Here is a 16,882-nt window from a genome sequence, read left to right as displayed (position 1 = left end):
TTAAAAATGAATTTCATTTTTCATCACAGCCAAAGTTAAGAAATTCATAAATTTCTTCTTATTAATAAAAACAGTCAAAGACAGTAAGTAAACACATTGATTTTTTTCTCATAACCTTGATATGGCACAGACTCAAAAACATGGAATCTCAACATTGAAAAGCCAAAAGAATAAACATCTTCAAATACATACAAATTCATTTTTTTTTTCAGTTAATTTCTGCAGGCTTCGAGGCTAAGCATATGGAGGGTATGCTTATAAAGTGCTATTATGTATAATAAAGATTAACAGTATATAATCGCTGTTACATAATATGATCTTGATGCCGAGATGATTTTTGGAATTGATGTCGCAAAACATGACTGCATTTGATTTCATGTGAGATTTTTATCTGCCAAAAATAAGCCACTGTATTTATATGAATAAATACTCTATCAACAGTGTGTCCGATCGCCAATCTTTCAGCGATCCAAATGACAAAATAATTAATTCCACAAATGTACAAATCTAGCTCGGTAACAACAGTTCAGTTCCCGCCGAGGGCATTTAGTGGGTCGTCAAATATGTCGCTTGTGTCCGCCACTGTGCTGGTGTCCTGCGACGGTGGCGTTTTCTTTGATTTAAGGGGAGGAGCCTTTGTGACCGGTTTAACTGTGCTTGGTGAGAATATGTCATCTTTGAAAGAGGAAAAAAAGACAGACAAATGTTTGGTTAAATACTGTATACCACCAATTAAAGATGTAATCTTGTTGTCAAAATCAGTGAATATCTCCTCACAATCCGCTACCTGTGTCTGTACTGTGTGTGAGCTGAAAACAAATCTGGTGTTAATACACAGCCTAAGTTCTGAAAACTGGTATGTAAACAAAGGGGCTCCACTGTAGCTAGCAACATACAGTACCTGTTTACAGAGACTAGGCTGTGCATTCACTGATTTTAACAATAAGTTTGTCAACAAGCATTCTACAGAATCACTGACTCCACCTTTAAAACAATTATGTGCATTGAAAACATGAGTTCCTGCATTAGTGTTATATTGTCCTTACCCATGTCGTCCTTGAATATGGACTTGGTCTCTCCCTTCGTCTTGGACTTCTGTTTTGGCTTCAGAGTGTCGGACAGGTCGGCGAAAATGTCTATGTTGTCATCGAACAAGCTGGCGTCAACGGTGGGCTCTTTGTGCTTCTTGTGGACTTTAGGCACAGCGGCTACTTCATCCTGACAACATCAGAAATACAGCCGGTGAGGAAAGAAATCAAGGCACAGACACGTTCTGCCTGATAAAAACGCCTGCTGCCATGGAGACCGTTTGATTCGACCACGCTCACACAGTCTGGTCAAACGTTCTAGACGGTAAAACAGACGCTTTTTTAACCAAGTCTTTTATAATACTTATGAACATTTATTTTCAATCAGATTTTTGTTGAAGCTTATTGATACACCCAACTTTGATACCATATATTGTTATTATATGTGTATGCTCATTGTCGCTGTAAATTAGGGAAACCTTAGAGTCTTTCGAGTGAAAATAAAGGTTATTGATTGATTGATATATTGATTTTTTACTATTTTAGACTAGTTTTTAGAGGCTTTAACAGTATCCCATTCATGTAAAATCAAGGTACCTGGAAGATGTCCTGCTTAGTAAAACTGCTGCTGTTCTTGATTTCTTTGCTACTGGTGGACGTGGGAGTGGAGCCGCTGCTCACTCCAAACAGGTCTTCCTCATCTTCATCGTTTTCCTCCAGAAAGGACGAGGCGTTTGCTTTCTTAGCGGTCGACCTCGGCTTGACCTTTTTGAACAGGTCATCCGTGGTGTCATCAAAAATGGACGGCAGTGTGCTTGTGTCTTTGTCTGGCTTAAGTCCCACGTCGCTACTGGCCTGAGGTTGTGTGGTCTTGGTGGTTATTGGCGCGATACTGGCGGACGTAGCCCCGAAAAGATCGTCGGAACCAAATAGGTCATCTTCTACAGAATTCGGCAGCACCTTGGTCCTAGTGCCACTGTCTTTACTAGAGTCTTTCTTACCAGCGTTTGAAGAGACTGGCAGTGTTAGTGCAGAGGGTCTGGGGGAGGGTTCAGCGAGAGGGGGTTGAGATAGTGATGAAGTAGGCAGGGCTGTGGGTGCAGTAGAGTTAGGTAGTGTTGGACTGGGAGGTTTTTGACTGGACTTTTCCGGTGCAGGTAAGACTAAACCAGAGATACCGGGGTTGGGCTTAGGAACGTCTCCCTCCGATGTCTCTCCCACGTCCGCTGCAGATTTTTGTGCGGCCTGCTGCCTCGCCGTTCTGGACTGCGGCCGCCGCTTCATGGAGCCTTTGGCACGGCCCTGCAAGAAAAGAGACAGACCCCAAAATATCACATCAGAAATCGAGGAATTTCGAAAAGCAACTAAAAGATGCCTAGACAATGTGAAAAGATTGAAACTGTTTTGGATGGCGGTGTTGCAATATATAACTCAAATGACCTCTTCTCCAATTCCTCTTAATACTAAACTACGTATACTGGGTGCTTATCCTCAAAAGTTGTCAATTATCTTGTTAAGAACTTGAAATGGTTGATATATGTCTTTTTTACTAGCAAGGCTTTCAATTGCATAAGCTGGAAGAATGTTAATTGCCTCTCTCTTGACCTTTGGTTGAAAAACCTTACATCACACTTGGCTCTTGAGAATTTAGAGGAGGACATTTTCTACCATGTCTGATTGTTTGCTCATTGTGTTTATAGTAAATAAATCAATAGACACTTTTTTTAATTTTATTTATTTTTTTAGAAAAAAAGTCTAGACAATAGACATAATATTCAAGGGATTGTAAAAATAAAAAATAAAAACCCCACCTTGTGTGCGCTGTCCAGTGTAGTAACATGTACTGAGGAGTCAAAGCTGACTCCTCTGCTGCTGTCTGCGTGCGCTCCCAGAGGGGTGGTGGCCGGGCTGGGGCTCAGGCTGGAGCTGGACATCCCAGAGGAGGAGCTAGGAGCCGGGACACTCACTGCCCCGGGATGACTGGCCCCAGGGAGCAACGCAGCCGGGTTGATCATCAGATTGGCCTGAATATGAAAAGATGCATCAATATTATTATACACCAAGGTGAAAAAAAAAAATCATGGAACCTTAGCCCTGACTCAGCGATTCTGGAGAATGCTTGTTGTCAAAATCAGTGGCCATGTTGCTAGCTATGGTGGGCCCCCTTTGTTCACGTAACCTTTGTTAACATACCAGTTTACAGAGCATAGGTTGTGGGTTAACACCAGATTTGTTTTCAGCGCACACACAGTACAGACAGGTAGCATGAAGAGGTATTGGCTGTTTTTGACAACAAGCATTCTACAGAATCACTGACTCCACCTTTAAGACTAAACAGACTTGTTGAGTAAGACATGTTAAAAACAAACTACTTTATTGTAAAACCTAAAACAAAACTACACATTTACAGCTCCTCTCTTTCTCAGAGTGGCTCCAAGCGACAGATCAGAGGGAAAATGAGAAGCCAGGACTGTGGATAGAAATGAGACGGAGAGAAAAGATGCAGTTACATCCTCCTGCCGAACTGAAAGAAAGAGTGAGCAAATTCTTCCAGTTTGGAAAAATCTATTGAAAACAGAGCAATCAGTTAGGTAATCATGCTGTGGTATTGTAGCCAAGCAATTTAAGTCGGAATAAGAAAAATATAGCCCAGCCAGCGTGAAGAAACCTTGAAGGAAAAAGTGCTAATAGATTTTTCCCCAGTAGGAATCAAGAGTGAAATGTCAGCAGCAGGGAAGACATTTAAAATCATTATAAACAAAAAAAATATTACTTGAAGTTTCCCAATCCTTGAGGAGGACTCTTTAGTAGGTTTTACAGGGCTGGGTGCAGGTTTCTGTGTGGTTGAGATTACAGCAGGTACAGAATGTAATTCAGTGAAGGCATTTCTTTTTCAGTATCTTTCAACAGACAGTAAACCAGGTATATGTGTCAAAAAACAAAAAAATAATATAAGCAAAAATTAACCCTAAACGAAGACCCCATGGCCACACAAACATCTGTGTTTATGTTTATTGGAGCAACAGTATTTGCTTGCGGTCGACTCACCTGGATCTCCGATAGAGATTCTGGACTTGCTAGTGGTGCTCTGTCAATAGGTTTACTGGGCTTCTCCGCTATTTTCTATAAGGAAAATGAAAGAGCAAAAGTACATTAGCTTCAAATAAGCCAAGCTACAAAGTGCTAGATGTAAGTGCAATTTGTTTTACTAAATAACCATCATTATCTTAGCCAAGGTGTAATATATATTGTGGATTTTTTTTTTACCGGAGGAGGAGTTTTAGTCTTCTTGACGGAGCTGAAGAGATCGTCCTCATCTTCATCTGAGAACAGACTTGGTGCCGCTGGTTTCCCCGAGCTGAGCTTGGAGCTCTGAAAAGTAAACAGTCATTTATCATTACCGTCTAGTGAAAACACATACAGTTGAGTAGATCAACACAGTATACAGTTAAGTTGAGTGATAAATGGAACTTGCAGTGGGAATATAGAAAGAGATGTGCAAACGGATAGGACTGTCTAATCCACTGACCTCAGATGGTTTCCCTGAAGAAGCAAAGAGGTCGACGTCCGGGTCGTTGTCCTTCTGCTGCGTCTGACTGAACAGCAGCTCTTCATCCAGGAACACACCGGTGCTCTGGGCCTGTGTCCGCTCCTCTGTCGGCTGGAAAGACAAAAGACATGATACATTTTGAGTCACTGATTGCAGGAGAAAACAGCATACTATACTATATATTTTGAAAACAGTAGTGTACATACTACTTAATATTTTGTTTGTTTTGAATTGAGTAATACATATTCAAAACTATCAATAATATCCGTGATCAATTTATTTATCATTTCGCAATCCCAATATTGTTACACCATGCCTAGCAACTTGTCTGGGGGAAAACCCTGCTAATGCAACTTAATCAATCCAAACCTTTATTGCGTTTCTCTCCGTGGGTTTACTGGGGGTGAAGATGGTATCGTTCCAGTCAGATTCATCTTCCTCCTCCTCCTCTTCATCGTCAAACAGACTGACAGGATTTGTTTTGACTTTCTCTTCATCCTTCTTCTCCTCCGTCTTAGTAGCGTTCGGCGGTGGTGGGCTGTCCTCAGAGAGTAAACTGTGACCATGGTCTACCTCATCCAACACACTCTTTGTCTGTTTTTTGGCAAACACGTCGATGCCTCCAAACAGACTGACTGCTCCGGCCGGCTTCTTTCTACTCTCGGTGCTGGTATCTGGCGAAGGTGTTGTGGGCTCCGGGGTTTTTGCTACTGGCGTCTCCTGCTCCGAAGGTTTGTCTGGTACTGCAAGGTCCTCTGATCTCTCTGTGAGGTGCGACGACTGAGAGGCCACAGCAGGCGTCTGAAGAGATAAGGGGTATTCAAAGAATTCAATATAAGTGTGGGAGATTATACAAATTAAATGGTGTAGTTAATAAGATATTACAATATATATTTCTGTAATAAAAGTCCCTTTCATGTGACAAACTCATAGAGCAACATTTTAATTTTACCGAAAACTGGAGGATCTAAACTCTCCTCTAAGGGATTGCAAAAATAAAGATTGTTTTTCATGACCAAATATAAGTTAGTTCACTCACTTTAGCAGCTGGCACTGCAGTGTTTGTGTTGACAGCAGGTTTGATGCCAAAAAGCGATCCTTTATCTTCATCATCATCACCCTCGTCTTCAAACAACAGGGCGACTCTGTGGGGCTTCTTTGGACTGTATAGAAAGAGGCAGATGTAAGAATGGTGGTGGTGGCAATACAATGTTTCAAACAAGTACTTCATTCTGAAATGTATGAGGAAAGAGATCTTTAAAAAAGGGTGTCAGCGATTCTGGAGAATGTCAAAATCAGTCAATATATCCTTAGGATCCACTACCTGTCTACACTGTGTGTGCTCTAAAAAAAAAAATCAGGTGTAAATACACAGCCCAGGCTCTGTTAGCGGGTATGTAAACAAATGGGGCCCACGTAGCTTGCAACATGCCCGTTAACAGAGCCTAAGCTGTGTATTAACACTGGACACACACACAGTACAACACAGGACTCCACCTTTAATACAATTGTAACAGTGATAAGACTTGTTTTTATGGGTTAAGAAGGTATTTAAAGAAAAGCAAATACCTAGACTCTTTAGTGGGAGCAAACAGGTCATCATCGTCTCCGTCAAAGAGGCTGCTCTTGTTAGAGGACTTGGCACTGGGCAGACTGGAGGGGGCGCTGGCACTGGTCTTCATCCCAGGACTACTGGTAGATCTCATCCACTGGTCCTGGAGTTCAACATGTTCAGGAAAATAAAGTGTAATATTTTACTGTCCATAAAATATACAGCTCTGGAAAAAATGAAGAGACCACTCCAAATGTTCAGTGTCTCTCGTTTTTACTATTTATATGCATATGTGTGAGTAAAATGAACATTTTGGTTTTATTCTATGAACTACTGACAACATTTCTAGTGAATTTCCCCCAAAAATATTGTCATTAAGAGCATTTCCATTTAGTAATGTAGAGATGAAGATTGAAAACAAATCCAGACTGGTCTCTTCATTTTTTCCAGAGCTGTAGGTATACTATGCAGCAATAATTTTCTTGATAAATACTATCAGTGTTCTCATACCTCATCGTCACTGAAGAGCGAGCCGGACGCAGCCTTACTGGATTGCGTTGTGGAGGCAGGAGCTGGACTAGGTCTCGCTTTAGATTTAGCTGCGGATGCAAACAGGTCCTGCAAGGTAGAGAGGCAGAATCATATAATGTACTAAGAAACACAGGACTTACTCATAAGTAACTAAGATGAACTTTTCACTGATGGTATTGTTTGCTGCCGGTTAGAGGACATTTATGATCAGAGAGAAAATTAGACTGTTTTAAAGTTTAAGTGTGAAATATTAGTAAATTGTTCATACCTCTTCTTCCTCATCGTCAAATAATGACAAAGGCGCCTTGGAGGTTTTGCTCTGGCTGAAAGAATCAGGCTTAGACTGGCTCTTAGTGATGGTTGGAAACGCCTGTGGAAGGAAAAATATATGTTTATAGACAGTGTAATAAAAAATGGATGATAACTGTTATCAGAAATGAAGTTTGAGAGCCTTACCTGTGTGTCTTCATCGTCAGAGAACAGGCCTCTGCTCTGGGGTTTCTGAGTCTGTTTCACAGGGGCCTTCACAGCATCTGCAGCAGGGCCATTCTGACGTGCACAACATGAAGAAGAAAATATAATATTAATCTCAATTCTACTGTCCTGACTAAAAAGTTTGGGGTATTATTTTTGGAAGGACAAAATGGCAGAGGGCAAAAGGTATGTCAACAGTAAAAGGCCAGCAGTGTAGTCCACTCCAAATTAAATCGAATTTGGCATTTTCTCAGACTGCACTTAAAATTGGGCCTGGCCAACATCAATACACTGACCGCAACTACGTCTGTTCATTTAATGGCAGGCATGACCTTAAAACAAAAAGTAAACACAGTTATGCTGAAATTGGTTTTACTCTGTAGATAAAAGCTCATAATCCACATTCGCCCTGAAACCAGTTGACTGTGCATCACGAAGCAGTGCCATACGTTTAATAATTCAGGCTAGAAAATCTACGGACATTTTGGTTATTGAAGCTCATTTAAAAAGAGTTATGGAAAAGCAGCCTTTTTGCATATAACACACCAAATCTGATTTGGTCAAGAAGATTATATATTGTTAGACAATGATGTATTCAGACCTCCTCAGATTTCTCAGACTCCTCGCTGGTGGACTGCTGTCGTCTCTTCAGCCCCTCACTGAGCAAGTTCTTAGTCCCCGGACCAAACATGGAGATGGCTCCTGCCGGCAACTAAACACAACAAAGAATCATCAATATAGGGATTCTTCTACAGGTCATCAAAAAGAACTGATCTGGATATTCCAAACAAAATATGTTATTCATACACCAATTAATAGTGCGAGGCATTATGTTAAACCATATTGAGACACTTATATGTACCAGTGAGGAGAATAGACTAACTTTTGTGAGCTAAATGAAATGTAAAATTGAATTCACTTCATTTTGTATTTTCCATATGTAGGACACATATGTTAGCTTTCCTCTTGGAAAATGGAACATATGTGATAGCTGACTTTATTAAAAAATGGTGGGCTATGAGAAAGATGTCACTTTATACTGTACTAAGTGCCGGATGTATTTGATTACAAATGTTGTATTGTGAATGTGAAACCATTCATTCATTCATAATTATACACTATTCATGTATGATTATCTTCACCTTTTTCTCAGGAGGCTTCACCGTCTCTTCCACGGCCTCCTTCTTGCTCTGAGCCGGCGTTGGAGCGCTGAACTTCTCTCCAAATATGTCCCCGTCCTCATCATCTTCATCGAACAGGTCCACAGCTTTCTTGGCTGTGGGTTTGTCCCGTCCAGCTGAAAAATTTAGTAAACACAGCCAACACACATGTGTTTTAGGGCTAAGAATTACAACTGGCCTTTGACTGTAGCACAAACTGAAGTTTTGACCTAAGTTTTAAGATCTTTTTTTTTTAAGATAATTTTTTGGGCATTTTCAAGCTTTTTATTTGATAGTACAGAGTTGAAATGGGGAGACAGAGAGAGAGAGAGAGAGAGAGATAGGGGGGTGACACGCAGTAAAGGTCCACGGGTCGGATTCGAACCCGCGACCACTGCAACGAGGCATGAGTCAATGTGGTACGCGCTCTATCCACTACGCCACAGGAGCACCCGAGTTTTAAGATTTTTTTAAGATTGGCTTTGAAAACCATTAATGGCCTTGCCCCAGCGTATTTGGCCAAGATTTTAACTATTTGCGAAACAACAGAGCATTGCAGTCATCCAAGCAACTTATTTTAGGAGGTTCCGCATTCTAGGTGATTGCACTTTTGCAGTTGCTGGCCCGAGCACTCTGGAACACGTTAACCCCTGACATTCAAATTATCACAGACGCAGCTCATTTGAAATCTAAACTCAAACCCTATTTATTTGGGAAGGCTTTTAACACAAAGTAGTGCCTGGGCCTTTCTCCTTCCCTTCAGCTGCTTTTATGTAACCTTTTTATGATTGTACTGGGTGTTGCGTTTTATTGTTTCCTTGATGTAAAGCACTTTGGAAACCTGCTGGTTGCTATAAAATTGATATATCAAAAACTGTTGATTTGATTGATTGTAGTGCATATTCTCAAACACTTACCAGAGTCAGACTTATTCAGGCTTTTTCCACTGAAGAAATCATCGTCCTCTTCATCCTCATCAAACAGCCCTCCCAGCCCTCCACCTCCACCGGCTCCTACAGGAACGGCTTTGGACGCAGCTGGGGTTCCATTCTCTTTTCTCTTCACAGAATCTGTATCCTTCCCCGCACTGAACAGGCTGTTCTCTGTGGAGAGGAGCGTGATTTTGGTTTGGTTAGGAAGAGGAAGCAGAAAAGGAATTGATATTAGCTGTCACACAGGTACAGTATATGCTAGCCTGGCAAGATCAGGCTTATTAAGTCAAGTCAAGTCCAGTCAAATGTTATTTATACAGTACATTTAAAACAGCAATAATTGGAGACTAGGATGGGTTCAACTCCATGAACCAATCAGGGGCTCCCTTCCACAATAAGGGATGGACATTAGGTGAGAAAAAACGCGGGACCTGATTGGTCTGGTAATTTTTTTGACCAGACTATAACTACTACAGAGATTGGTGAAATGCCAGTCTGATCTACGGAACAGAAACCAATGTGAAGCTTGTGAGATCAGGCTGGTCTACCCAGGCTATAGGTAAATGTTACTACAATACCTGGGAAAACTGAGATGGCTCCCGATGGAATCTTCTTTGCAGGTTTGTCAGGTTCTTGGATGGAAAAGAAAAAAAAGTGACGTGGCAATCTTAAAATTTAGACCATTTCTTTTTCCATATGTTGTAGCCATTGTATCAATACGTCTTTGCACATACTGTCAAGAATCACCGTCTCACCTGCGGGTTGAGCCGTGCTTTTCATGCTTTCATTCAGCACCTTCTTCTCTTGGGACACAGCAGGTTTTGGAGCCTCAGAGAACAGATCCCCCTGAATGGCATGACATAATACAGCACACATTTTAAAATGACAGCAGCAACGAGTTTATACACATCCTAGGCTCTGTAAACGGCCATGTTTTCTAGCTATGGTGGGCCCCCTTTGTCTTATACATGTTTACAGAGCCTAGGCTGTGTATATCAACACCAGATTTATTTCAGCACAAATACAGTATGGACAGGTAGCAGACAGCGAGGAGATATTCACTGAATTTGACAAAAAAGTGATTTTGACAACCAGCATATCATACCTCGTCATCGTTGTCGAACAGGCCCCTCCCTCCACTGAACAGTCCGCCTTTCCCTCCGAACGGGGAGAAGTCTTCGTCCTCCATCTTGGGAGGCTTAAACATGTCGTCGCCGTCATCATCTTCAGCTGCTGTTACTATGGAAATAAACAGTATTGAGCAAAACACTGGGAACAATGGGCCTGCAGCGGAGGTAACTCATGCAAAATTAGACAAAATAAATAAATGTGTGAATTGCATTTGCACTGATGGTGAATGAAAGTCCTACCCGATGGCTTCGCAGGCTTTGGTTCTTTCTTGGATTTACTTTTCTTCTTAGATGCCAATGCTTTAAAACATATGACATGGCAGAAACATAAAAAAACATGAACATGCACATGCAACGATGGCACTCAAATGTAAAACTTTAACTTCTAAACTTGTTTTTGTTAAATCAAATATGAAGAAGGGACAAACAAAAAAAACATAATTTCAAAGTGAGATGCTATGCTGCTGCCGGTGAGGTGATAATGAGAGTGACTTACATGCGCGATCTCCTTCTGGTTTGGTTATGGGTTCACCTTTGATGCGGGCCGCCAGCTCATCGGCAAAGGACGACGAGGCTGTGTTCTGAATGGTAAATAAAAACAAACCAATGACCATTAGTTGGCAATGTATGATTCTAAATCATTTTACACTGAACCCTTTAAGAATGTGGAGTCAGCGATTTATGGAGAACGCTTATTGACAAAATCAGTGAATATCTCATCTTGATCGGCTACCTGTGTGCACTTGAAAAAATAAATAGTCTATAATAACTGGTATGTAAACAAAAGGCATGTAAATAAAGAGGGGCCACTGTAGCTAGCAACATGCCCATTTACAGAGCCTATGCTGCGTTTTAACACTGAATTTGTGCACACCCATAGTACGGACAAGTGAGCGGATCGTGAGAAGATATTCACTGATTTTGACAAAAAAGTTATTTTGACAGCAAAGCATTCTCCAGAATAACTGACTGCACCTTTAACTGCTCCAGCAGAGTAATAACAGACAAACCTTTGTGTCGTCTTCGTCCTCATCTCCGTCTGATTCTCCAAATATGTCGGAATCTTCATCCTCCTCGTCTTCATCGTCCTCATAACTCAACATGGACGACTTCTAAAATGTGTGAGAAGGGAGTCAAATTATTAGAGTTATTAGTTTCTAAGTTATTCAGTTTAAGTACAATCTTTAACCCATTTCACACATGAACTCCGGAAATATCCTGACCCGGAGAATGTCCGGATCTACCTATTAACACTGGGGATTGTCCATTTGGGACGCGTTCACATAGTATGTTGGAAATAGTCCGGGATATTTGGGAGAAGAGGCGGCGACTGACAGGCAGCCGGCTTACCTTCTTGATGTTATGACTGTGACCTTCATCCTCGTCCTGATTAAAGTCCTCATCTGAATGCTGTTTAATAAATAAACACAATAAAAACAGGTGTTAACATAACACACTTGAGACATTTTTTTAAAAAATGCTTTGAAAGAAATGGGGGAAAAAAAGGGTCTTACAACTGCGTCTTTGCCATCGTCGCTCTCGATTACACTGTCTCTGTCGCTGTCAACTGACATTTCTGGAAAAATAATTGCACACGACAAGCATTATGAAAAAAGAAAAAAGAACATTGTATTGTATGAGTGCCTGAAGAAGCTGCCATTAGTATATTACCATCACTTGAGAGGTCACCAAGTCCAACATCTTCCTGTTCCATGAAGGCCTGGGAACCAATCAGATATGGAAGAGGCCTGTCCACATATAGATCCTACAAGACAGGAACAACATTAGACACACACAGGTTTAAGTACATTCACGTATTGATTTACACTTAGGTGTTCTTTTACTAAACCTTGTCTGTTTGCTGTATATTTCTCCTAAACAACCATCTTTAACAGCAATTTTTTCAAAACTCTGAGCCAAAAATATCAACTTCTAAAGCAATCGCATCAACTAAACTTTCCATAATGATTCTTAGTGCTACTCTGAAGGTCATTGCGGAAGAATGTGTTCATATTTTGTTAATTGTCTGATCTATGATACATTTTGTTCGTAAAAACATGCAGAATAAGCATTTTTAAACAGTGTACAAAGTATTTTTTGATTTATAAAATGAATGAGACTGTATCCAAAATGTGTTCTGTAAAAACTTTGGACTCTTATATGCTGTAAAAAAATAAATAAAGATTAAAGATCTAGATGTTTGGTTTAAATACATTCGTTATGGATTCCAGCAATCAATGAATGACTTTTAGCTCCAAGTTGAGTGGCAGACCTTTGGCTCCAAGATGGTGTCCCCTCTGTCTGCAGTTTCCTCGTCCTCCGAGTCAGAGTTTCCTGCTTTGATGTCCAGGTGTTCGAAGGCCGACTCCAGCACACGCAGACCGTAGTTCACAGCCTCCTGCATCTTAGGGATCAACTCCGCCTCTTTCTGCTCGCGAGTCTTCTCCTTAAGGGGGGAAACATGAATGTCTTTCAGTGTTTGATACAAGATTGTGGGAGAACTGGGGGTGGGGGGTAGAGGAGGTAATAATATATGTAGTTATTCATATTTAAAAGGTGTATTCTATATTTATCTGTACTTAATTTTAATTTGTTAATTAATTACAATTTTTGATGAGAAAGGATTGATCGTGTTTTGCATTTTGGATTATGTTTTGGTATGATATGATGACATGGTATACTTTCTTATATATTGTCACCCCCAAAAAATTGTGAAAAATTAAAAACAATAAAAACTTGGGTCACCAAAAAAGTTTGCCAAGTACTGTGACCTGACCATATTATCCTTTAAATAATAACAATGAAAAGCATTTAGTAGTTGGAATGTTGGTTGCAGGAGGGATGAACTTTATATACCTGTTCAGGCTGTTTCTCCAACACATCAGCCTTTGGAACAGTCTCTTCTATCTCTTCATCGTACACTCTCTGCAACAGGAAACAAAGTTTAAAAAATACTGTTTTGTCACCAGACTATTTCATGTACCGTTTCTCAAGATGTCTTGCAACATATTTAAGTTCCAAACCCACACAAACAAGAAGAGTGGATTATTGTATAACAAGCAAAATGTAAGTTTAAAAAAAAGTTATATTAAATGCATTACATTTTCTATAAACTGTGTGTTGGAAAGCATGAGAAAGTCGTTGAAGACGGAGTTCAGACAGCTGTCTGTGTTCTTGGTGTCTCGGATCAGACTGTCCAACTGCTTCTCTATCTCATGAGTCTTTGAAAGCATTCTCTGGGAGAAGTCTTGGAGGAACAGGAAGAGCTGAGAGGGAAACCAGAAACAGGTTATGAAGACGGTTAGTTCCCATCGATACACCAAGGCAGAACACGTTTCAAAACTCAGATATCTAAAGCATATTTGTGATTTTTGGAGCAAAAGATGATGCAGAGAATCAATTTTCTTGGCCTATTAAAAGGTGGAGTCAGCGATTCTTGCTTGTTGTCAAAATCAATTTTGAAATCAGTGAAAATCTCCTCACGATCCGCTACCTGTCCGTACTGTGTGTGCGCTGAAAAAAAGAATCCAATGTTAATACACAGCCTATGCTCTGTAAACGGGCATGTTGCTAGCTACGGTGGGCCCCTTCGTTTACAAAACTGTTTACAGAGCCTAGACTGTTTATTAACCTCAGATTTTTTTCAGCGCCCACACAGTACGGACAGCTAGTGGATCATGGGTAGATATTCACTGATTTTGACTACAAGCATTTTCCAGACTCCCTGACTTAAAGAGCTTGTGAGGATGACTTACCCCCGCGTCGGCGGCCAGGGACCAGTTGGCGCTGTTCTGCCTCATCTCTTCCAGAGTCCACGGTCTCTCCCAGATCTGAGCATCTAAGTGGTCGCTCCTGCTCGGGCCGTTCGCTACTCCCTCCGGCAACCCGCTCATCTGCAATCAGATTGATTGTTGTTTTTGATGGAATTAATAATTCATATAATAAGGACATTTATCATTAATAAATCATGAAGGCATATTAAAAAAAAAACTATTCTTCAAGTGCAATTATGCAGCCCACACATTTTACTTTAAGGTGAAACACTGCAGATAAAACACATTGTTTTTTTAATCACTGGTCAATTATGAGATTTTTGGCTTTTTTGCTTCCTCAACATATCATTTTGTTTTTTTAAATATGCAAATTTACAAATAATTAGTAAGATTTTGCCAAATTTGTATATTTAGTCAAACATTTCTGAAGAAACGGTAGTGCACCAAAGTTGTAAAAAACGAAGTTGGCAAAGTTTCATGATGATATCTATAAGTTAAACATTAACCCTTTACATCTGCAGTGTCTCACCATAATTTGTATATTTCAAACAGCAGAAAGAGAGAGTGTTTGAATATAAAAGCTTCTTGGATGAAATAACATTTAGGCTTTGTATAGACACAACAAGCTGAAGGTGTATAATATTATTGCTATGCTAAGAAGGTTAACCATTTACTGGAGTAGTGATGATGATATCAGCAAGAAACAAGTCATGGAGCTGCTCCACAGATAATGCAGTTTGAAAAACAACTCTATGGACATAATTACAGGTACAGTGGTGATATCTCTAGATACAGGGTTTGGAGAAAACCCTGTATCTTTTTGTATGGATACCCTAGGGTTACTTTCTCAAAAGGACCAGTGCAAACAGCAAAGCGTTGCACGAGTTAAAATAAATAGAAAAAACTCAATTGAAACTTAGCATTCTACAACTATTGTTTACAACCGGTATCTAGCTCCAACATAGCAAGTACAATAGTTGATAGAAAGTAAAGTATGTGGCAGGACTTTAGCATTCCTCCACATTGTCCTTGCTATCAGGAAAGCCAAACAAATCCTACATGATGCCTTCCACCAACTGAACAACCAGGGGGGAAGTGCTCCGACTCTATGTCAATAAACCGAGTCCAAACTCGCTAACTGATTCATTCCAACCATAGCGATGGTCATCTGATTTCCTGCTCAAAGGGGGGGCTGCCTACGTGTGTGTGCATAATGATTTTGGTGTACAGAGCCACTCAAAATACCGCAAGATGATTACAATTTGATCTAGTAATAGTATCTTTCCTGAACTAATGTTTTACTGCAACACTTGCGACACAACAAGCTAGCGTCGGCTTGGGCAACAACGTTTCAAATGTGCGGAAATCAACTTCTTGTGTTCAAATAAAAGTTGCCTAATTGCCATTTCCTCCTTGCTTTCGCCTCAAAAAGACTTGCTAATGGGAAGAGAAAGCAGGGACTGTTTGGTTAGCGGCTAGCTCAATTTAGCTAGCCGACACTAAACGTTGGCTACAGCATAACACAGAGTGACATTACCACACAAAATTGAACGCTGTCATGCTTACCTTGAAACCCTCTGGTTAACTGCAGTCCACGACGGTCAATTGTGGTCTGAAACGACGTAAAAAATAAGATCGATTATGCAAAATTTTGGCCTTTCCCTCATTGGTCTTCTGACAGGTCAGCCATGTTCTGTCTGCAGACAGTCACCTGACTACCGTCGCCTAGCAACCGTGTGAAAGTGGGGCGGGAGTGGAACAAACCAACAGCGGAATGGGTGGGAAAGCTACTTTTCTATTATTTTAGGTCATTTTCAGCTAATTTTGGATTATGTTATTATTACCAAAGAGCTAAGACTATAACGCATTTCACCCGGACCGCTTAATATTGAGACAATTTAATTATTCTAGTTTAGGGGAAACAACCTGAAGTTTGAATCCAAAGTTATGGATGTTTTCACTCACTGTTTGGACTATTTGACATTTCGTTCTGTGTTTGAATGAAAAATCTGAAAAAATAAAAATGAATATTTCTAGAATGAATATGTTGTTAATTCATACACTAAACGTTGTCTCTGCATTCACCTCCTGCATGTAACAGACATACCAGCAGCAGCATGGTTCACCAGAGCCAGGAGATGACACTCCTTCAATAGGCTTATGAAGAAATGGACTTCTTTGTATATTATTTTGAAAGAAATTTTGATTTAGGTCTGTTGTTTATTTTACTTTTCACTTCTGTAATCTAAAGTAACACAATCTCCTGTCCTTGATTAAATATTTAGTGTAGGCCTACCCCTCTAGACATAATCCTATTGAAACTAATTTGTTGAATAAACTCAATAATCTACTATATCTTATTTTCTTGTTGCAAACAAAGTGTTCTTGTGGTAAGTAAACATGTATTTATCTAGCGTTTTTCACAGACAGGGTCACAAAGTGCTTTACAATGTGCATAGAAAATAAAGGCCTAGTGAAATACTAGTAAATAGGTCTCTAAGAATAAAAATAATTATAAAACATAACAGAAAAAATTTGCAACATATAAAAGACAGCAGTATCAAATGACAACTCTTTGTGTGGCATGCCTGACGCTGTCATTAATTAAGTTATTATACTGGTTGTTATTTGTTATAATAAATAGCCTGCTACTGTACATTAGTAGGTAGTCCACAGTTTGCCCCGGACGCTTTAATAAGGCGAAAAAGACTTTTGTTAACACGTAAAGTTTATTTTTACTGGATTTGGCAAC

General features: G+C 40.1%; 1 protein-coding gene across 1 annotated transcript; it reads right to left on the bottom strand.

The window, feature by feature from the left end:
• Positions 1-34: 34 nt before the first annotated feature.
• On the bottom strand, positions 35-15,832 carry washc2c (WASH complex subunit 2C). The gene is made up of 31 exons (XM_080037075.1): positions 15,697-15,832; positions 14,113-14,250; positions 13,459-13,623; positions 13,214-13,282; positions 12,630-12,803; positions 12,029-12,122; positions 11,872-11,933; positions 11,708-11,767; positions 11,368-11,469; positions 10,854-10,938; positions 10,598-10,657; positions 10,333-10,466; positions 9,983-10,073; positions 9,806-9,859; positions 9,213-9,398; positions 8,278-8,432; positions 7,737-7,847; positions 7,118-7,210; positions 6,930-7,031; positions 6,641-6,748; positions 6,148-6,293; positions 5,618-5,741; positions 4,948-5,379; positions 4,558-4,689; positions 4,296-4,400; positions 4,077-4,151; positions 3,802-3,864; positions 2,840-3,052; positions 1,626-2,330; positions 1,047-1,218; positions 35-675 (listed from the first exon to the last, which is right to left on the bottom strand). The coding sequence occupies exons 2-31, from the start codon at positions 14,248-14,250 to the stop codon at positions 527-529; spliced, it is 4,359 nt and encodes a 1,452-aa protein (XP_079893201.1). The 5' UTR covers positions 15,697-15,832; the 3' UTR covers positions 35-526.
• Positions 15,833-16,882: the final 1,050 nt, after the last annotated feature.

This window comes from Ammodytes marinus (genome assembly GCF_949987685.1).
Source record: "Ammodytes marinus genome assembly, chromosome: 11".
In the NCBI taxonomy this organism is placed as follows: Eukaryota; Metazoa; Chordata; class Actinopteri; order Uranoscopiformes; family Ammodytidae; genus Ammodytes; species Ammodytes marinus.
Note: the sequence above shows the minus strand (reverse complement) of the source record. Positions and strands in the feature narration are given on the sequence as shown.